The sequence below is a fragment of the Bos mutus genome, chromosome 9 (assembly GCF_027580195.1).
Source record: "Bos mutus isolate GX-2022 chromosome 9, NWIPB_WYAK_1.1, whole genome shotgun sequence".
In the NCBI taxonomy this organism is placed as follows: Eukaryota; Metazoa; Chordata; class Mammalia; order Artiodactyla; family Bovidae; genus Bos; species Bos mutus.
The window spans coordinates 89,042,486-89,066,248 of NC_091625.1; the positions used below are offsets into that span (position 1 = coordinate 89,042,486).

At 39.3% G+C, this 23,763-nt stretch overlaps 1 protein-coding gene across 1 annotated transcript in view; it reads right to left on the reverse strand.

Annotated features, from left to right (window-relative positions):
• Window positions 1-23,763, reverse strand: part of SYNE1 (spectrin repeat containing nuclear envelope protein 1) — a 501,407-nt gene that overhangs the window by 248,361 nt on the left and 229,283 nt on the right. Inside the window, 10 exon segments of the mRNA XM_070376885.1 lie at window positions 946-1,101; window positions 1,402-1,545; window positions 4,339-4,521; window positions 5,351-5,528; window positions 5,746-5,882; window positions 10,680-11,036; window positions 13,552-13,716; window positions 16,517-16,826; window positions 19,095-19,267; window positions 20,320-20,611. Coding sequence (XP_070232986.1) covers window positions 946-1,101; window positions 1,402-1,545; window positions 4,339-4,521; window positions 5,351-5,528; window positions 5,746-5,882; window positions 10,680-11,036; window positions 13,552-13,716; window positions 16,517-16,826; window positions 19,095-19,267; window positions 20,320-20,611 — 2,095 coding nt within the window.

Consider the following 23,763-nt stretch of genomic DNA (forward strand, 5'->3'; position numbering starts at 1 on the left):
AGCATTTGAATATCTGTTGATTTTTTGGTACCTAAATAAATACAAAGCAATATAAAGATGGTCTTAATTTACTCTAGATTTTCTGAATTTATGCCAGATTTTCTAAAAACAAAAAAAGTAACAAAGATAGGTGTAAACATAGTCTCTTCACTCCCAGGCTAATACTATATGACTGTCTCAATGATGTTTTATTGGGGATGCAAACAGCAGGCCAGGAGTAAGCCCACACTCAAACAGGTGAAGCCAAGTTCCAGCAGGTTCCCTACATTCTCAGATCTGAAATGCAAAAGAGAAATATAGGGAACAAATGTCACAAGGCCATAAAATTCAAGGTGGTCTGGCCCTTTACAATTCAGGATGCGTCTGCTGAATGCTCTAAGTGAGGTCACTGTCGGATCCCATTTACTTTTTTTCTAAGTTGTTAGAAAAGAGCTTTCCTCTGTGATGGGAATCACTGCCAATTTTGAGCTCTGCTCCAGAATCTGAACTGAAGCTCTCAATCAACGCATCTTTGATGACTATGTAATAAATATAAATAATTGAGACAAATGAAAACAAAAAGTACTATCCTTAAAACTCACTCTTGTTGAGTCCACTAAAATTTAAAAACAGCTTCGAATTTCTGTTTTTTGGAAAGTAATTTAATCTGTGTCTCTTTAGACCTAGTACGCTGAAGTCTGCCTTCTATTTATGCTTTGAGTCTTCAAAATAAGAGCTCTGGGAACCATTTCAGGATTAAAGGGAATACTTGGTGTAACCATAGAGATAGAAAGTCTCTTGGATGTTTGAAACCTCCCTCGCTGTTTTCAGACAAGCACGTTGAGATGACGCAGCACACATGTTTGGCCAGGGTTGCAAGAGCCCTGCCCCCGGGGCCCCGGGACTCCCGGGCCCCAGCTCTGCCACCAGGACGCACACTCACACACAGCACATGGCAGGCGTTACCTTTGTTACATTGCTTAGCGCTAGATACTGAGAAGACAGCTGTGACACCCGGTGCATAAAGCTCCTGCTGGCCGCCTGGCCCTCCCACAGCTGCTGAGCTTTCTCTTTCAGCCTGCGGAGCTGAGGCTCGTAGCAGTTTATTTCCTCAAGGACAGACTGAAAAGCACAAGCAAGTCACTATTAAGAGGCTGGGGAAGAGCACACAGCAGACAAAGCTTTGGCCCCAAGACCGCGTAAACAAGCACTGGAGAGTAATAGACGTGGCCCAAAGGCGTTATTATTTCCAAGCTACACACAATGTAGGGCTCCAGGACCGGACAAATTACACCTCAAAGGAAAGCGGGAGCTCTGAACTCAGGAAAGGGTGCACCCAATCTCAAGACAGCATCATCTAACTTCAGGGTACCCCCCTGCCTCTGATCTGAAGGAGGATCAGACCGGCCAGGGGTTCATTACCTGCAGCTTCTGCTGTTCTCGTCTCTTGGCTGGCAGATCATACAGGCGATTGGTGCTTTCATGAACCATCTTCTCGGTCTTACTCAGCCAGTCCTGTACAGGCTCAGCACTTACTTCAAAGTCCTTCATTTGGATCTTTAGATTCTATGAGGTTTTAGATAGTGTTAGGGACCAAAAAAAAAAAAAAATGTTAATAGTAAGTGTAGAGTCTTTTAATTTCCTCATTCATAAAATAGAAATGTGGTGATGTAGACTAAACACATTAATACATGCTAAGCGGGCACTTACAACAGCACCTGATAAATGTTCACCTTCACTGTTTTGGCAGCTCTAGCCTCTCTCTTGAACATCACACTTATGTTCGATGTTATTTTCCTGGCCATTACCCACTGGTTATCTTGCAGGCCCATCGAATTTAATATCTATTAAACTGAATGAATTTTTCTCTCTTCCCCAACCACTTCTTCTACCATATTCAAGACTCCCCTAATGGCATCATCATTCAAGCTATCTTCCAAATGAGAAACTAAAGACTTAAACTTAACTTCTTCTTCCTCGAGCCCCTTGTTACATCAGTTATCAAATCCTGCCATGTTTTCTCTTAGAGAGAAATCCTTCATCCATTATCAATTCTTTAATTCAGGCCCTTGTCTCTTTCATCTGGACCATTTTGAAAAGCTTTCTCTGGTCTTCCAGCTACTTACTATTTACCATTCTGGTCTACACTATGGCCAGAGAGTTAAGATATTTGTCTCTGAAAGACCAGTAGATTCTTCATTCAGCTTTTTTCAATCTTAGAATTAAGCCCTAGTGTCCTAAAACATTCATTGTGTGTAATGAACTAAAAGGGGCTTCCCTCATAGCTCAGTTGGTAAATCATCTGCCTGTGATGCAGGAGACCCGGGTCCGATTCCTGGGTCGGAAAGATCCCCTGGAGAAGGAAATGGCAACCCACTCTAATATTCTTGCCTGGAGAATCCCATGGACAGAGGAGCCTGACAGGCTACAGTCCACAGGATCACAAGAGTTGGACACAACTTAGCGACTAAACCGCCACCGATGAGCTAATGTCTCTTCTATGCATCTAGAATGGTATGGGTCATGTTGCATCCTTGGGAAAATCGAGAAAATAAGTGCTGTTCTGAGGTTCAGAAAAGGAATCCTATCCAAGAGTCAAGGTCAAATGGTTTAGTACGCAAGACATTCTACTATCAGGTCCTAATCTTCATCCTTGGTCTTACGTTTGTTGCTCTTCCCACATTTCATTTGAATGCCAAACATCTCAAAGCCTCCTACTAACAGTTGACACTTAACAACACCCTGGCCCTGCACATTCACTCCCTTCTAACTGAAATGCACAGTGGCCTCGGCAAATTCAAAGAATGTTTAGTTTCCAGATTCAGTTAGAATGTCACCTTTCTGGATACCTTCCTTGATTTCTCCACACAGAGTCAGCTTCATCCTTCTTTGAGTGATTCCCACATCCTGAGTATACCTATATTGCAACCATCTCTTTTCATATTGTTTCTCCCTAAGGAGAAGAAAAGGTTAACACTTTCATATTCCTAACATAGTGCTTGGCACATAATAAGTGTTACTATGTGTGTTATTGTGTGTATTCTTAATATAAGTGAAGGAAGAAAGGCAGGAAGACAGTAAGGAAGGAAAGGAGATAGGCAGAAAGGAAGGAAGAAGAGAAGGAAAGAAAGAAGGAAGAAAAATAAGAAAAGCAGGAAGGCAAGCAATCCCTGACCTACTGGACATTTCTTGAATTAGGTAACCTCATTATCTATACTATATGCACTGCTTTTGACAGGAGATGCTCAGGCCACACTGCACTAATGATCCCTGCAGGGTTGACAGTGAATTTCTAGGCACTGCAAAATGGTTCTCTAATCTGTGTCAGATGCTCAACCGTGTCCAACTCTTTGCAACCCCATGGACTGTAGCCTACCAGGCACTTCTGTCCATGGGATTTTACAGGCAAGAATATTGGAGTGGGTTACCATTTCCTTCTCCAAGGGATCTTCCCAACCCACGGATTGAACCTATATCTCCTGTCGCTTCTTCACTGCAGGCAGACTCTTTACCACTTGAGCCATCTGGGCCTCTGCAAAATGGTTATTACTCTCTATTACATGGAGGATGCCTGCCATGAAACGATAGCCACTATTACAGTCGAGAACTACAATGGTCTCTGGTTAGTTAAGAATTGAGGAAACATGCATTTTCTCTTTCCAGATATTAATTCTCTATTATTAGTTTTCCGTCCTTCATTGATTATGGCCATAATTAAATTAAGGCTCTCTTCTGCTAGGAAACATTTTAAAAGGAAGAAAAAAAATACTTGCCATGATGCTTAACTTTCCTCTAAGAGAAGAGTTGGTACACAAAACAGATTATTTCAAGAAAAAAAAATAATTGCATTGTGGGGTAATTATGATTATAATAAATTCAAGTTATGTTATCCCTAGGTAAAATCAAATTGTTTTGTCTCTCTGCATACTGAACTCGTAAAATCTACTATTCAGTACTTGGTATCTGCATTAGTTATAACACACTGTCTCATCCATAGCATTTTGCAGCCTTGCATGGATATTTCTGTTCAGTTCTCCTAGAACAACTTTCACAAATGAGGGACTTCAAGTAAAGATTAAATGATATTGCCTAAAACTAAAACCAGTTGTTCCTGATGGGCTGGTGCATAGGCAAGCCTGTGATAACTGCCTCTATCATGCAAGAAGCTATTACATTCCTCAGTGAGGCTCACACTTCAACTAGCTGATTCTTAAAGTTATCCAGTTATCCAATCATATTCAGAGAGGGATGACCAAAATCTCTGACAAGGATATCTAGATGTACTGGATATAATACACTGGATTTTAACAACAACAACAAACAACACAGAACGTGTCCACATGGTTGGCTATCATATACCTCCAGAGCTGATTCCTTTTGGTGGAGATTCGAATGAAAATTTTTCCAATCTTCTTTTGCAGTTGCAATTTTGGCCTGAATGCTGCTAGCTTTCTCTTTGGTCAACAGAGTACACAAAAGTTCTCCTTTAGAAAGCATCGTGTTTAGCTTGTGCTGTCCATTTTCACTTTCTGAGAAAAATTCCTTAAAGAAGAGATTAGGTACAATAAAAAGCTCTATACATTAAAACACATGAATTTCCTACTTATTTCTCAACAAAATCAAAGAAAAGAAATAAACAATTTTGTTGCATATATTAATTGATTAAGATTCTTTTACCCTATTTGTACAATAATATTCTTAGGCATTAGTGTATTATGTATGCACTGTATCTAATAATAATCTTATGTAACTATTATAGGTATTGTGAAAATTAATGAGAAAATCTGCCTAGCATGCTCAAGCACAATGTTTCTCACATACAAAGAGCTTTTATTATCTCCTAAATCCCTATTAATATATAAAAATAGCATGCATTTAGATGAATGGACTAGTTTCTTTTCACTTACGCATCAATTGTTTCAAGCAGGGATTTACCTGAAATCTGAGTTTCTTAGGCAAAACTTTAAGAGGCTTATAATAAGATCTAGAAGTCAGTGATGCATACTCAGTCACTTAGTCATGTCCGACTCTTTGGGACCCCACAGACAGTAGACCACCAGGCTCCTTTGTCCATGGAATTCTCCAGGCAAGACTACTGAAGTGGGTTGCCAAAAACCTCCTCTAGGGGATCTTCCTGACTGTGGGATTGAACCGAGTCTCCTGCACTGGCAGGTGGATTCTTCACCTCTGAGTCACCTGGAGACACTGTGATTACATGTTTTCTTTTTTGACCATATGGCTTGTGAGTTTTGGTTCCCTGATCATGGACTGAACCATGCATGTCCCCTGTAGTAGAAGCACAGAGTCCTAACCACTGGACCACTAGAGAATTTTCAGCACCATTATTAGAATTAATTGATCACACTCTTACCTGTATTTTCTGAAGACTCGTTGAAACTTCATTGATATTTTGAGGTATGTCAAAGCACTTAGCAGTTGTGATCTTTGCATTAACCAACCACTGTTGGAAATCCTTGAAGGCTCTCAGAAATCTTTGCTGTAAAATCTGTTCTTTATTCTGACAGCCCTTGGATGCTTGCAAACAAAGACTGGAACCATGATTTGAAGCATTTAACGGGAGAAAAAAAGTGATAAAGTAGATCAAAATAATGTTCAAGAAAATCAACAGCCCTTAATATACACTCACACCATTTGATAATATATTTAAAGATTAATTTATATTATTACTGAACTCACAACTTAAACAAACCTCTGACTTCTTATTTGTGTAAAAATATTTTGAATGCCCGTAAGGTTTATGCTCACCAATTATATTCTTTAATCAAGCCAGAAACTTTTCCGCTGTATGTACTCAGGTCTCTGGAAAATCGACAAAGTTCATTCAGTTGAGACTTGAGATTTTCCGTCTGAGGCTCTGCTTTTTGTAGAGCATCCAGTATCTCCTACCAGGAAATAACCAGGCAGAGGAGCAGGTGCTTAAACTGGGCAATTTCCACATCCTCGTATGATACACGCATAAATCACATAATAAATTATTAGTGGAGGGAGAACCAACACAGTAGATTCAGTAATGAGATGAGGCCTATTTTCAGGATTCCTACTGGCAGATGATAGCACTTGGTTATTTTGCATCTTTTTCTAGGAAGAGCTAAGTTCTCAAGTATCCAGCGTTGCCCGATAGTCAAATGATTCAAGTGGTCAAGTAACTTAAAGTGGAACGAGGAACAGAAAAACAAGAATAGCCTAAATTGTTCAAAAACATTCTGACTATGCCATTGGAAGATGTGCATGGGTATATACTGTTTAAAGGTGAAGAGAAATCATTTCAAAGCAAAGCAATACTAACCTTGGATTAGAAAATACATGTAGCAACTGAATTTATGTAGTATATATACAGTTAACTTTTACATTAAGAATTTCTTATATATCAGAGGTCTAATTTAACTAATAATTTATTCCTTTCATAGTTTCATTCACCTAGTCATCAAATATCTGCTAAATATCTGGTATCTATCAATCATTTTGCTGGATTCTGGCACTCTCAAAACAACTAAAGGTGTGATTTTTGTACTTGAAGAGCTCACAATTTAATAGATGAGAGAGAGACGTGATTAATCACAATATTATAAATCTGAAATCCAAAACAAAATGTTGGGACTTGACAAGGACACCTCTGAAACCACATGGTCTACTGAGTTACACAAGGTGCTTTGCAATCAGAGTTTTCTTATAGCATTGTCACAAGGAACACGTGAGATCTTCAGTGTCAAATCCTTAGCACAGTTCCTGGCACATCAAGTGCCTAATTAGTAAAGACAGCAGGCTATTTAAGTGGGACTATGTAGATAATATTATCTCCAAGTTAAAAAAAAATATTAAAGAGGAGGGGCAAGAAGATGAGTAACTACTCAAATAGCTGTTGCTGTTACTATTACTGTTCTCAGAGATATTTATCAAGACACGGCCTAGATTTGTAGGAAAACCAGGCCTCTCAACAAAGTAGGTCTGTGTTGTATTTCTCGTCCTAGAAAATGGCACCACTGTCCTCCCACTGATCTGAATCAGAAAACTTCTCACTCCACACAAGATGAACGAGGTCTGATCTATTGTATGTCTTAACTCTTAATCAGCTCTCTTTCCCTCTGCTTCTTGACTCTCAGCGCCCCGTCTACTCTCGAATGGCACAGTGTTCTCTGATTTTGAATCCCGTTCTCCAATTGTTGCCTGTGTTTTCTCATTCCTTAGTAATTCTGGATCTTGATACTGTTCCTCCACCTTTCTCATCTGGTCAATTTGTAATCAAGCCTTAACACTCAGCTCAAATCAGGGCTCCTCTAAGGATTCTCTGCTCTCTGTCCCACCTCTTAGGGGATCATCTTGAGGACACACAGCACTGTGTCTGCACTCATCACCAGCCAGCGTCCCCACTAGTCTTGAACTTCTTGGCTTTTCCACCTAGACCATGATTCTCAGAGGAAGGATGAAGTTCCCTTGGTTAGAAAATTCTTTCTAGGTCAGTGGCTGGACTTCAGAGGAGTATACGATGTTTTTATTTATGAAATTCACAAATAATTAGAAAGTTTCTCTCCAAAACTCCAAACACTAGTAACTACTATTTTATACCACATTAAACCTTTTATTTAAGGGAAAATGTTATAAGAACTAAAGAAATTTACCACATACCAAAAAAGTAAAAAGAACCAGAGATTCAAAACAGTCATTTATAAATTAGATGATATGAAAAGTGAAAAGCTTTTGACTAAAAACTTATACTAAAAAAAAAAAAAATCATCTCCCCTGGTGGCTCAGAAGGTAAAGCGTCTACCTGCAATGCGGGAGACCTGGGTTCTATCCCCATGTTGGGAAGATCCCCTGGAGAAGGAAATGGCAACCCATTCCAGTATTCTTGCCTGGAAAATTCCATGGACAGAGAAGCCTTGTAGGCTACAGTCCATGGGGTCACAAAGAGTCGGACATGACTGAGCAACTTGACTACACTAAACTTAACATAAATTAAAGCATTTTGGCAGTCTTTCATTTTATAAATATCAGGTTGTATAATTCTGTTTCAGTAAAGTCTTAAAATGTATTTTTTCCCCCTTAGAGGTTCTATAGGTTAATAAAATTGTTAAATCTATAAGGTTAATAACCTTGGAAATTAAAAAAAAATATGAGTTTTGCAAACATAGTGAATAAGATACTTTGCAACATGATTTAACATAGTCTATAGATGATGATCCATTTTTATTTTTTAAAGATCTCTTGAGTCTCATCATTTAATTGTGGAATAGAGAATAAACACTTGTGGAATTTTATGTCTATTACTGTGATTTTCAACAGTGACAAACCCCGCCTCCAACAAACAGCAAAACAATGTCAAAGAACCCTGGCAAATCCATTATTTTGTAAAATGTCCTATGCATCCATCGTCATGGAAATATTATCATTATTTTTTAAAATTAAAAGCTTTTCTTAGCTTTATTGAAATGCAATCGATAAGCAACATTGTATAAATTTTAGGTGTACAACATGTTGATAAGGTACATTTATATATTGTAAATGATTATCACTAGATCATTAGCTCACACCTCCATCCCATCACATAATTACCATTTCCATTTTTGTGTGTGGTGAGAAAATTTATTATCTGTTTTTATCTTTTATTTTTTCCTGGTTTTATTGGGATATAATTGACATATAGCACTGTATAAGTTTAAGGTATACAGCGTAATGTTATCTGTTTTGATATTAAAACATCATTATTAAAAATAAAAGGAAATCTGAATATTGGGAGGTGATATAGTATTATCATCTAAAGTATGAACTTTGGAGCCAAATCTGGAAGGAGATTTAAGCGAAGGGCTGGCAATTTTGGATTACCAGCACAAATAATAATCTATATTGTCTTCTTGAGATTCCAAGAAATGCTAATAATGTTTTAACATTAGTATAAATGTGCCAAACCTGTCCTCTTTTAAATAGAAAATTTAAAAGGCCACTCTCAGGTAAAATCAGGGAGAAATGTTATCTTAGTTTACCATGCACCTGTCTACCAAAAATAGAAGAGGAGAGTCTTAACTTTTCCTCTTGAATTTAAGTCAAGGTACTATATACAAGTTATGTAAAATCAGTATGGAAGTTCGAGGTTGTTTTTCTTCCTCAGTGATTCTGAATAAATTCAGTAGTTCCAGTATGTTCTTTTTTTTTTCTTAATTTTCTGAATTACATTCCTATGACCACCTAAGGCATATCTCTATGTATTGGCTACTACAATATTTTGAAAAGTGATTGGGATATTTCTTTAAATTATGTACAACCCAAAATGTTGGTGTTTTGTACAGATCACAAGTGCAGCATTCCTTAGTTATTTCTGTTTGTCACAAGTGTTACTTAAAGAACAACGTATGTATTGCATGAAAACATTATGACCTTTTTCTCTTTGTTTAAACAAACTTCAAGGTAACTGGACTTCTAAAGCAAAAAAAAAAAGTCCATATTCTCTTTACATTATCATGTGCGTTTTTTATAGGTTTCACCTATTACTTTCATTAGTAGTATGAATAAAAAAATGATAGCTCAAAACAGTAATTCAATCTAAATATAACCAAATCTTTCTGTTAAAAAAAATTCATCATATTAATGGAAGAGAAAGAAAAGGAACACAAAAGAACTAAAGCATAATAATTCATTGTTTTATACCAGAGTGAATAATATTGACCACATGGGACAACGTACTGACTTCCTTCTCCCTGTTTTACAGAACTTTCTGTGCTTTATTCTGGAGCTTAAGCCTAAAGGATAGGAAACGCGAGAAAACAAAATCCTAGAAACATTATAAATTAAATAGTATAAGAGATGATTATGAAGTTTTATTTTGTGGGTGCTATATTTGTTTCAGATACAGTGTTGGAAATACTGCAAGACTTTCTTACTGGCTGGAGATATTTTGAAATCAATAACATAAATAGAAACAGAGAAGTTTACTAAACTTCCTTTTAAGGACATCCATGATTCAGAGCACTCTAAAACTGCACATATCGAAAGGCTTTCTGAGATATTATTTAACAGTAAAAGAAAGAAAGAAGATTTCAAGCTTCTGCCCATTTTTCACTCTTCCTTTTATGCTTTCCTTCCTCACATTCTGAAAGGACAGCTATTAGTTAAAAAAAAAAAGTCCACAAGGCAACTGGTGAGCATGACTAGGAGTTCTGTTAACGGATTAATTCAAACACAGCTGTCAAATCCACACACAGGAGAGCTAATCAGGGTGAAAACTATTAGCTGTATTTTAGGAGATTACCAAAATTTTTTTCAAAGCTATGAATTCAATCATTTAATTGTTGGAAGTAATTCCCTGGCAGGAAAACAGCTCTGACTCTCTATTTATGCCTCTACCCACAGGCCACTTTTTTCAGACTGAGTAGCTGAAAACAACATTACAAACTCTTACATCATAAGAATGAAAGTAAAATATTCCCACTATCCATAAACGCTTCTTATGGTAAAAAGAAAGAAAACCTCTTTCTCCCTTATGTCTATATTTTTACAGTACTTTGATTTATGAAAAAAGGAAATGGAGCAGCTTTACAAATTTAATTAGACTCATACTTATTTTTCCAAGTATGAATGTTGCATGTTTTTAGTTAGCAAGGAATTTTTTGTTGTTGTTGTTTAGCAATAAAGAAAGGCAAACAAACATTTCAGCATAACCCCCCAGCAGACACAGGGAGCCAACTTACCCGGCCCTTCTGCCAGCATTCCACCAGCTCCTTATCTGTGTTCTTGCCTTCCAGGAGGGCTAACTGCTGAGTCCAGCTTGTCAGGAGGGCACTGAACTGTTCAAGGGCCTGCTCCAGCTGAGCCACTTGGCCTGAGAACTCCTGCTCCGAAAGGGCCATTTGGCTAACCAGGTTCTCCAAACTGGTCTGCGTTTGGAAAACGCTGTCTTCCCACTGCTTCCAGTCCGCACGCAGGGCCTGCATCTCCGTGTCCAAGAGCTCACAGCCACTGGCAGTCGTGTTCCGTTTCACGGCAGGGGCCAGAGACTCCACTCTGCTTAGGCGGCTTGCACCAATCTCTCTGGAATCCATCAGCTCCTGTAATGGAATATCACCATGGCAACTGAGGAGGCTCTGAGTCACTTGGCCTTCAAGTTTCCAAATGTGTACAGAGGGGGACCCTGTCCTGCTAGGAAGTTTTAGCAAGTGTGCCACAAGGAACCGGATTCAATTCATCCGCCCACTCCTAAGTTATTATAGTAGAAAATTATCATTGTGAGCGTCAAGGTTTGTGGTGAAGTAAACTGAGGAATCTGCAACATCCTGAAACAGACTAAAGGGGAACCCTGAAATCCGGCGTTGTTGGAATATGTGAAACTATTTTGATAGTGATTTGAATGTTTGCCTGTGGCGTATTACTCAGATAAATGAGTGAATCTTATTTTTCCCTAAGTTGACATCAAGACAAGTGAACAAGGATTGCCCTTGTTCTTGTTCTTGTTCTGTCCTCTGCTTGTCTCTACCCCATTTCCATCTTCTTCCCCGAGGTGGTGGCTTAAACGACACTTCTCTTCCACTAGGAATCAAGCTAACTCATCACAACAAAAGAATAAGCCCTCCTCAATTTCAAATACTTCAGTATCTTAATATTTTCATATGACATATTTTAAGTATGAAATAGTTCAGTATGCAGGTTTCCCTGATAGCTCAGTTGGTAAAGAATCCGCCTGCAATCCAGGACACCTTGGTTCAATCCCTGGGTTGGGAAGATCTCCTGGAGAAGGAAACAGCTACCCACTCCAGTTTTCTGGCCTGGAGATTTCCATTAACTGTATAGTCCATGGGGTCCCAGAGAACTGGACACAGCTGAGCGACTTTCCCACTCCAGTTCTTGCCTGGAGAATCCCAGGGACGGGGGAGCCTGGTGGGCTGCTGTCTACGGGGTCGCACAGAGTCGGACAGGACTGAAGTGACTTAGCAGCAGCAGCAGCAGCAGCAGCAGCAGAGCAACTTTCACTTTTACTTTCACTTTCAGCATGTTAACTAAATATTTTTATAGTAACTAAAATAAATCATTCACAGACATACTTAAGCTGAAAGCTCAAAACAACCTTTACACAGTATTGATTTATTACTATTCTTTTTACTTTTGAGAACCTCACTAGAAATTCAACAATTTAACTGCAACTTTTAGGCTTAAAGCACACAAATACCCCAAAAGATAACAAGATAAACTTATGTATTGCTAATTAGGTAAAATAGTGGTATTTCTTGCTAAGAATAGATTTCTCTACAGAATCTATTCTGATGTTTATATATTTATGTATCCATTATTTTTGTTAATTTTAATACAAATTTATGACTTAGCTCCTGGATAATGCTTTAGGCACATGATCTAATTTAGTCCTCAAAATGACTCTGTGAGGCAGGTACTATTGTTACTCTGATTTTTACTGATGAAGAAAGAGGTTGAGGCTTGAGGACATCAAGTAACTTGCCCTAAGAAAAGCAGCAGGGATAAGGTGTAGCGTCAGGGTCCGATTCTAGAGCCTGAACTCGTGAGCTAGGGTTAGATTTGCTGTATGATTTTATAAGCATCAGTTTGTGCATCCTCATTCCCTCCCACACGTCAAGTTCCTTGAGGGTTGTACAACCTTCATTGAATAAATGGATGAATGGGTGAATGAATGGAGGAACAAATCAAAATATTAGTGAAGAATACAGCAAAGCATTTTATGGAATCACACAGGTAATAAGAATTTTAGAAGTGGCTTTCTGTGGTTATCTCATTTAAAACCTGTGCAGTTGTAGTAAGATTTAAATAAGATAATACTTTCTGAACATTTAAGAGTAAACTTTCAAAATGTAGTTATTGTTGCTGTCATCAACGAGTATTTTTATGTTCTGATTTCCAGGTGTCAGAACACAATCCCAGTCTTGTATTCCTGACCACATTTATACTACGTATTTCAATGTTTCCTCATGTACAATTAAACAATTGAAAATATCACCATTTCCTGGTTCTCAGATTAAAATCTATTACTTCCACATAGAGGAAATGAATGCAATTTAATATTCAAGTAAATAGAAATATATTTGTTCCAGCTCCCTCAGATATGTGAACTTCTTTTTTTTTTTTTTAAAGTAGACCTTATAAACAGGAACCTATTTTAATGCCCTTAAAATTGCTGTTTTCTACTATGTTGTCATACTGTTGGCTAAGAAAGCAGAATAAAACAAGTGAATTATTCAAATACTTTTAACCAAGTTACTTTATAAACTTTTCTTTCACTGTGCTAGAAAATGGTATCTGGTTTTGTCAGCCCACCAATCTGGTGCATATTTTGTAGGCCTTGATGCTACAGTAATAATAAGCACATTTGCACACAGAAGCATCCATGGACAGTGGTCCATTTTCCTCACAAGTGTACCATGTTTTGAATTTCCTTTTTTCTCCTACCTATATTTTTGATTCATGAGGTACAAGGTAATAAATGCCAACAAATAGAAAACAGGAATAAAATATTTTAAATAATCTTATCCACAGAATCTTCATCACAGAAATGTGATACCCAAGAACCAATGCAGTTATACCATCCATCTATTTTCTGACCTTAATTTTAGATAATTTTTTCTGGGTGGCTGGTGAATCTCCTGACATATCTGACCACCGATGAAGTTCTTCCTTTGCTGAATGGAGCCAATCCGTGAATTCTTGGACTGCGTCTAAATACATGAGATGGTCTTTCACAATCTCTTCTACTTTCCTCATTTTCTCCTGGTAGAGAAAGAAGAGTACTTTAACAGTAATCATTATTCAGAACCCGAATCATTATTCAGACAAGGCAGCAGGTGTCTTAATGATCTTAAAAGATTCTTTTCTTATTTTTGAATTTTCTCTATGTCTAATATCTCAAAATGAAAAAAATCAAATCTTAATTCTACTGAAAGACTGTGAAGAAGCAATCATTTTCCTTTAAGTTTTACTTGGTCTAGCTTAGAATAAAAATCTATGCTTAATGAATGTTGACTAACATCCCTCACTAATAATCCACTTAATTATTACTATTATTATAACTGTTCTTATTGTTCAAGAAATTATTTGTGTTGCCTTTGTGTACAGTATTCTGCTCAGCACTTAAAATAAATTTGCTCATTTAATCCTCATGACAGCTATGTGATGTAGATAATATTATTTAACTGTATTATGAGAAAGGACCTTTAGAGGTTACAGAAGTTAAGTAACATGCCCAAAGTCATACATCCGAAAAAGCGTCAAAGCCAGAATTCAAATTTCTAGGTCTTTTTAACTGAAGTCATAGCTCTTAATCATTACCAAAATAAAAATTAAGATAAACTAACAACTGACCTGCCTCTTGAGAAACCTATATGCAGGTCAGGAAGCAACAGTTGGAACTGAACATGGAACAACAGACTGGTTCCAAATAGGAAAAAGAGTACATCAAGGCTGTATATTGTCACCCTGCTTATTTAACTTATATGCAGAGTACATCATGAGAAACTTTGGGCTGGAAGAAGCACAAGTTGGAATCAAGATTGCCGGGAGAAATATCAATCACCTCAGATATGCAGATGACACCACCCTTATGGCAGAAAGTGAAGAGGAATTAAAAAGCCTATTGATGAGAGTGAAAGAAGAGAGTGAAAAAGTTGGCTTAAAGCTCAACATTCAGAAAACGAAGATCATGGCATCTGGTCCCATCACTTCATGGGAAATAGATGGGCAAACAGTGGAAACAGTGTCAGACTTTATTTTTCTAGGCTACAAAATCACTGCAGATGGTGACTGCAGCCATGAAATTAAAAGACGCTTACTCCTTGGAAGAAAAGTTATGACCAACCTAGATAGCATACTGAAAAGCAGAGATATTACTTTGCCAACAAAGGTCCGTCTAGTCAAGGCTATGGTTTTTCCAGTGTTCATGTATGGATGTGAGAGTTGGACTGTGAAGAAAGCTGAGCACCGAAGAATTGATTTTTTTTTTTTTTTTAATTTTTCTTTTTTTTTTTTTTAAATTTTATTTTTAAAAAAAAAAATCACATGCTCCCCATCCTGAACCCTCCTCCTCCCAACCTCCCCATACCATCCCCCTGGGCCTTCCCAGCACACCAGCCCCAAGCATCCAGCATCGTGCACTGAACCTGGACTGGGTTTCATACATGACATTTCACATGTTTCAATGACATTCTCCCAAATCTTCCCACCCTCTCCCACAGAGTCCATAAGACTGTTCTATACATCAGTGTCTGGAGACTATTATACAGAGTGAAGTAAGCCAGAAGGAAAAACATAAATACAGTATACTAACGCATGTATATGGAATTTAGAAAGATGGTAACGATAACCCTGTGTACGAGACAGCAAAAGAGACACTGATGTATAGAATTGATGTTTTTAAACTGTGGTGTTGGAGAAGACTCTTCAGAGTCCCTTGGACTGCAAGGAGATCCAACCAGTCCGTTCTAAAGGAGATCAGCCCTGGGATTTCTTTGGAAGGAATGATGGTGAAGCTGAAACTCCAGTACTTTGGCCACCTCATGTGAAGAGTTGACTCATTGGAAAAGACTCTGATGCTGGGAGGGATTGGGGACAGGAGGAGAAGGGGACGACAGAGGATGAGATGGCTGGATGGCATCACTGACTCGATGGACATGAGTCTCAGTGAACTCTGGGAGTTGGTGATGGACAGGGAGGCCTGGCGTGCTGGGATTCATGGGGTTGCAAAGAGTCGGACATGACTGAGCGACTGAACTGAACTGAACTGAACACATATGTTAAAAACTGTAGTACTAATAATACAAGAGTTCCCTAAAGGAAGCCAAGAGAAGGAAAAAATCTTCTCCCTTATTTTCTTTAACATTCTCACATATATGCAATAGAAAAGTCATGGAGGAAAGTAATGATTCAGAGATAGAATTGAGAGAAAATCTTCATATTACACGAAGGAGCCAATTTCTTGGAGAACAGAAAAATGAGGGTTTTACTAAAATGAGAAATAGAATACTTGGTACATGACTTAAATCTGGGAGGTAAATAGACTTGCACCTAACGTAACAAATATAAGTGGCAGCAAAAGCAAAAGAACTCAAAACTGACAACTGAGTCTCAGAGAGTCTTACAAAGAAAAGAAATGGGTTGATTAACATTCTGAGTGGAGAAGGATGAAGAACAAATAAACAATAATCCCAAAATTGCATAGAGAGAAAAATTCATGGGCATCCATTGGTGAGAAATGACCCTTTATGTAATATACCTGTTCACTAAAGATATAGTTTCATTTTTTATTTCTATTTTTAAAATTTTTAATTGGAGGATAATGGCTTTACAATGTTATGTTGGTTTCTGCTATACAACAAAGCGAATAAGCTGTATATATATGTGTGTATATATACATATATACACATAACGTGTACATATATACATAATGTATATATTATATATATCCCCTCCCTCTTCAGCCTCCCTCACAACCTCCACACCAATTCCCCTAAAATTTAACCTACAGTGTATTCTTTACCTGAACCTTGACGTTTTTCCTTTGCTATAAAGCACTAACCTTGGAAACGGTCAGTATGTCATTAAACTGTGTTTTCAGTTCCTCTTGAGCCATATCCGTGAAAGCCTCATCCTCAGTCTTCTGGTAGAGCTCCCTGGCCTTTGCTGTGAGTCGCTGCAGCGCTCCGGCATGGTCTTCTGCCTCTGATACAATGGACTGAAAGTGATCCAGGAGGGAAAACTTCTCTTTCAGACCAGGCTGTGGTTGCAAGGGATGTTCTACTTTTTGATCCACCGATTCCATCCACTGCTCCAACTGGTTTTTCCACTCTAGATAGTCATTCCACTGGCTAATCACAGATTCTAAAGTGCTAGAACCAATGTCACATATTACAAAAGTAAGTTATCATCACATCTCTACTAAAAACCAACCATGAGGGCATTGCACCCATGTAAGCTCTTTTACCGAATGGTATTGTAAGTGATGAAAACAGTGTTTTCAAGTGAAGGGGAAAACATTACTCTTCTGACCTACAACACAGCTTCTTCCAAATAAAAATAAATTTATCCCCAAATTTGAAGATGTCTTAGTCGCATATGCATCTGGAGATTTGTCTTCCAGATGCTAATTGCCCTAAATGAATAGACACATATACATGTTACATTGTCAAAACATCAGCCAGGGGGCACCAGTTAAATTTTATTTAATATACATTAATTCTGTATTTTCTTGGATTTGGTTTATCCTATTAAAGATAATGGAATTCAAAATGTGAAGTATTCTTTTGGGTAAATGACATAATTAGATTGATTTTTTCACTTGCAGATATAATATATAATGTTTAGTGCTTCTGTGTTGAATGTGTGAAGGGATGAAGGCTCAGTATGCTAATAGTATTAGAAATATAGTCACCTAAGTTAATAGTCAAGTCAATAGCTCTCCCAATAGTCAACTAAAAGGCTCTCTAGACTGGCATTTTTAAAATACCTCCAACATTTAGCTTTACAAACTATTCTAACTCATCTTCAGTGACCCCTCCCACTCTCCCTTGCATATAATTCTATGACCCTGAAGTTATATCTGTGGTGAATGTACTTCCAAATTGTTTCTTTTGCTCAAAATCTCCCCTTTGCACCAATATATACCTTATCATATATGCCTTAAAGCCCTATTCTTTCTGCAAATAATTTTCTGGAAAGTCCAAATCCATCTCACTTCTCCAGAAGCCATCCAAGCCCTACTCTTTTCCACAGTCCACAGCATCTTAGGAACACAATCTGAGTCAGAGGCTTGGTTGTTTTATTTATTTATTTATTTTGGAATATATCCTACCCTAGCTTTTGAGCACTGAGAGAGCAAAAACTACTTTGTTTCATTATTTTAGCACAATAATTTGAGCACTGCTACAGCTCAAAATGCAGTTTCCAAAGTGAATTCCTTGCTGAAAGAGAAGAATCAAGGATTTAAATCCGCTTCCTGTATTTAACATCTTATTCTAACATCCGGAAAATATTCACCCGTATTGCTATTCACTTTTATGAAGTTGGCCTGTTACCAAGCATTGGGGAGTTTAGTTCATGCCCCAGCAGTCTGATCTATAGAATAATAGAACTATTGAATCTGATTTTTTTTTTCTTTGCTGACCATTATGAGTTGTGATGAAGATTCAAAATCCTGCTGACTCTGTGGAGTTACCACCTACCCTCCATATGCAAAGTAAACAAAGCATGTTTTTAGCTGTCACCGTGGTTCACTGTTTACACTGCAGTGAGTAACTGGAGTGTTATTTTGTTTTGTGATGAGCTCTAATCTTCTGTTCATCTATTTATGAAGATGATTTTGAGCACACACTTCTTCCGTGATTGAACAGTACATATAACCTTTAGAATGTGACTTCTGGAATATGTATTAGTATAATACTGCTGAAAGTCATTTGTCCAACCAGCCAGTCAGATTATTTGTAGATCCTCTGAGAAGAGGGAGGAAGATGAAAGTCTTTGAATCATAAATATAACACAACAACAAAACCTTGTGTAACAATTAGAATCTTCTCTGTTTTCTCATCAGCATCTGATGCAATGGGGTCGTGTGGTCTGGCTGTTGCCCATGTGAAGGTGTTCACACATAGCAGGAGGTTGGTCCCCTGGCCTTACTCTAAATGTCAGGATAGAGTGGGGTGATCACATACTCTCCCAACATCTCTGTAAGCCCACTGTTAGGGATATTACTTCAGTTGAGAAAAAGATTTGTATGTAAGCTCAAAAGTTGCCAATGACTTAACTTTCCTTAAAAAGCAAAAAGTTATTAAAGTTGTTAAAGTTATTAAAGACGTATTCTTTCTTTGATGAATTTAGAGGCGGTATCTGATTAAGCCCATGTGTGCCAGAATCCATGAGAGATGTTATGGGAGATGTAAATATTACACACACACACACACACACACACAAAGCAAGCAAGCAAACAAAACCAGCCATTGCAGTTATAGAAAATTCAATCAGGCAGATACAGGCATCCATACAACCATCTAAAATAACACGCTTGGTAACTCTCTTACAGGATACCTTCAGCTCTACTCCATCATTTTACTAAGTCACTGGGTTTGACTCAGGCAAAGACACACTAAAAATGGGCTCTGTACCTCTGGGCATGGACGGAGGAGTCCACGATGTTAGCCCACACGTCTTTAAGGGTCTGTAGCTGAGTCTGGATCACCTTCTGACCCTCCTTGTTGCTACTTCTCAAGGCCTGTTCCCCTTTGCCAATGGCCATGTTCAATTTAACTTCCCCTTCACCTTTCATCAGGAGAATTTCCTGTGAAGGAAGAATGAATAATCATCAGCAGGATTACTAAAACCTTCTGATGTGTTGTTTCCCATGAGAATCAAGCTAAGGCATACCTTACCTTAAAATGGAACAACAACAACAATATCAAACTCTGGACCCTATGGCCCTATAACACCTTACTTAAATATTAGAAGTCCGGGAGTCTGGAAGTCAGAGACCAACTCTGATTTAAGTTTCTGGAAAACTCTGGACCACAAGCCTAGAAGTGGAACTTTATTGAATTTTGCATCAGAGTAAAGAGAAGTCATTTTGAAAACAAAGACACTCTTGTCCAAAACTTGACAGATCCCTATTTCTATTGCCTGGGTAATTTCTGCCTTTCAAAGGAAACTTCATGGACTGCAGGCTAGTCTGTGGCCTCCTCCATACTTCATCAGGGCCCCTCCATACAGGCTGTACTGAAAGTAATAATTTAATAATTTACAGGTTGATCTCTTCCACTAACTGGGAACTCCTGGAAAGCAAGAACTAATTTTTGTCTCTATATTCCAATCAACTTGCATGGTGCTTGGAGTAGAGTAGGTATTCATAATATTTGCGAAAAATGTTTACTAAAATTTAAAAAAAAAATATTTTAAAGCTATCAGAACAAAAATATTCCTTGACAGAAGAGGAAAACAATCCCTCCAAATCCTTTTTTTGCCCATTTTCTTCATTTTGCCCACGTAATCCTGAGGAGGCTCACAGTTGAACGATGAGGACCTAACTCAAACACCTGTGTGTATGTGTGTGTGTGTGTGTGTGTGTGTGTGTGTGTTAATTACTCAGTCATGTCCGACTCTTTGTGACCCTACAGACTGTAGCCCACCAGGCTCCTCTATCCATGGGATTTCCCAGACAAAACTACTGGAGTGGGTAGCCATTCCCTTCTCCAGGGGATCTTCCCCACCCAGGGGTTAAATCCAGGTCTCTTGCATTGCAGGCAGATTCTTTATAGTCTGAGCCACCAGGGACACCCCAAACACCTGTGAGTCTAATCCAACAGTTTTCGGAAGGCCTCAGGCTGGCGCCCCACGTACCTGCACTTGTAACAGCCGTCTCTCCAAGGCGTCTTTGCTCCCCACAGTGCTCTCTGCACTGGCCAGTCTGTCCTGCATGTCCTTCACCCAGGACCACATGCTCTGCAGCGCCTCCTCCAGGGCCTCGTGCTCCTGCAGGGCCACCTGGCAGCTCCGGAGCTTCTCCTTGGTCATCCGGAGTAAGTTCTGATAGCTTGTGAGGAGCTGGGAACACAGGCGGCTTTCTTTCCCAGCACCGTGGCCTTCTTCACTGAGAAGCTGCCCTCTCTGGGACAGCTTGTCCAGAGACTCTCTAAAGAAAACAGGGAAAAAAAAAAAATGAATTCTGTCAGGAGCACAGGGGAGTGACACATGATTGTTGACATTGGAGCAGCCACCAGACCAGAGCGCACAGCTGACATGCCTTTCAGTGATGGTGCTGGGTACCCTCAGAGGCCTGGCTACCTGGCTCTCTGTGGTTTATCTGAATGCAGTCACTTCCCATCGAGGGATCTCATTCAGTCTGTGCTATCTATGCCTGGATCCCAGCCCTGTGTATTGTCAGGGATTCACTTCAGGAAATGGCCCAGGCCTGTCTCTCCGGGCTGATCTCTGACTTTTCTTCATTCCTAGTTAATGCTCTAATCATAAACAGTTCCCTGAAATTCCCTAAGCACTCCACCCTGCTGTATACACACGAAGACTCCTCCTTCATAACCACTCTTCAATTTCTTTTCTAAGAGGCCCTTCAAATCTCAGTGCAGGCCTTACATCCCCAGGAAGCATGATGCTGACTCCCCTTCTGGTGCCCTCTTTCCGCCTTTCTCTCACCTCATACACCCTGTCTGTCTCCATCCACAAGGCTTTCACCTTCTAGAAGCCATGGTAATTACATTCATCTCATATCCCCAGCATCCAGCACAATGTTTGGCAGAGATAAAGTGCCAAAGAAAGCTTCTTTCAAAAGGCCATCTTATGAATACTTATGGGTTTCTTTGTTGTATCTTGGGAACTCTGCTCATCTCAGTTTGAGGTTATGTTAATTAAGTCAACGGAAAACATGATCTTCTATGGCTAGGTCGGCTTTATGCTGTTTTACAGATTTCTGAATCAGCATATCTCTCAGGAAATGCCTGGGATATCAGAAGGGAGACTGTTGATGCTGTCACACAAGCTGTTGTGAATGTCAGAAAAGGACAGGAAACCCATTTCCTACCTTGTCTTTTTCTTTTGCTTGAGCAGCTATTATCTAAACAGAATCCTGTGTGCTTCAATGAGATATATAAGACTTAGACAACATTACATATACTTTAAAGTACATCTCTTATACTTGTAATACTGGGAAAAATTGGAGGTGGGAGGAGAAGGGGACAACAGAGGATGAGATGGTTGGATGGCATCACTGACTCAGTGGACACTAGTTTGAGTAAGCTCCGGGAGTTGGTGATGGACAGGGAAGCCTGGCATGCTGCAGTTCATGGGTTGCAAAGAGTCAGACACAACTAAGTGACTGAACTGAACTGATACTTGTAATCTGCATGAGACATGAAGGTAAGACATGAAGATGGTTTAAACAATGACTTTAGTTAAATAATAATTCAAGAGGACAGATATCACATGTTACCACAAGAAGAACTGCTTAATAGACAATAAAAATCAATGATTCTTAAGTCTGAGGTTCTTTTTAAAAATACAGGGCATTCCCCTAAGATATGCAAAGTACTTGCAGAATATTATGATGAAAAAAAAATCCAAAGGACTGGGAAGAGCAAGTGGCCAGCAAGTGAAAGAAGTCAGGTGACTCAGCTGGAGAAGCTGGGATACCAGCGGAGCACATTAGGACTGTCTAGAGAAGCTGCCAGGTGGAAAGCAGATGGGAGCAAATACACCTAGTGTCCAAGCATCTGGTCCTGGAATATCAGAGTAACAGCTCAAGAAGAATATCAAATGTTTAAAAGGAGGACAGAAATAGGTCTGGCCGTGTTATATTGTACCTAGACAAGAGTCAATATTTAAATTCACCATTGGGTTGGGGTGAGTTTCAATTTATAATTGAATCACTATTGGGTTCAATTTATAAAAAATTGAAATTGAGCAGGACTCTGTGAGGCCTTCCCAGATACTAAAGCCCTTCTGTGTCCCTTGTCTCTTGTTTGTAGAAAAGCTGTAGTCTCCCAGGTCTCCCCTGAGTTGCAAAAAAGCAGACTCAAACGGTTAACAATTAGGACAACAGTCACAGAATATTTAGCTTCTCCCTGAAGGATATAAATAACAAAGTCTGATTCACATTCTTGAGTTGTTTTGCAGACACTAAAATGGCCACCAGAGGGAAAAAGCTAACTGCCCGGGTAGCTCAGCTGTTAAAGAATCTGCCTGTGATGCAGGAGACCCCAGTTTGTTTCCTGGGCTGGGAAATTCCCCTGGCAAAGGAATAGGCTACCCACTCCAGTATTCCTGGGCCTCCCTGGTGGCTAAGATGGAAAGAATCCTCCTGCAGTGCAGGAAACCGGGGTTTGATCTCTGCATTGGGAAGATCCCCTGGAGAAGAAAATGGCAACCCACTCCAGAATTCTTGCCTAGAGAATCCCCATGGACAGAGGAGCCTGGTGGGCTACAGTCCATGGGGTCGCAGAGTTGCACACGGCTGAGCACCTAAGCACAGCACATGATGACCAGACTGTAGTCATGACATAAGATGCTCTGTCTTGAGCAATACTGAATATGTGGCTTGCACAATTCCAGGAACTGACTTCAAGGTACTGATAACAAACTGACCTTAGAACTGAAGATTAACTGTGCTTAAAACAATCAAGATGATGCTGACCAGACCACTAAATGACCAGTTTCAAGATGATTCTCAAAGCTAACTGTTTTGTTCTGCTTGTAGTCTCTGCCTGCCCACCCTTCAAGTTTTCCTTTAAAATCTGTTCTATAATCAGCAGTGGGGATTGGCTCTTTGGGACATGAGTCCACCTTCTTGCCAGAATTTCCAGGTGCCTCAATAAAGCCATCTTTCCTTTTATTCAATACTTGTCTCTCGTTCTTAGATTCTTGAGTATGAGCAGCTTAACCTGAATTCAGTAACAAAATCAACAACGTGTTTGCCCCATGGTAAAGGTTCACAGCTGCTGCTAAGTCACTTCAGTCGTGTCTGACTCTGTGCGACCCCGTAGATGGCAGCCCACCAAGCTCTGCCATCCCTGGGATTCTCCAGGCAAGAACACTGGAGTGGGTTGCCATTTCCTTCTCCAATGCATGAAAGTGAAAAGTAAAAGTGAAGTCGCTCAGTCGTGTCCAACTCTTCGTGACCCCATGGACTGAAGCCTACCAGGCTCCTCCGTCCACGGGATTTTCCAGGCAAGAGTACTGGAGTCGGGTGCCATCGCCTTCTCCAAAAGGTTCACAGAGGTAGGACCAAAGCAACAGTCAGACAGAGTTTTGGGCCAAGCTTCCCTCCCCTAGTGA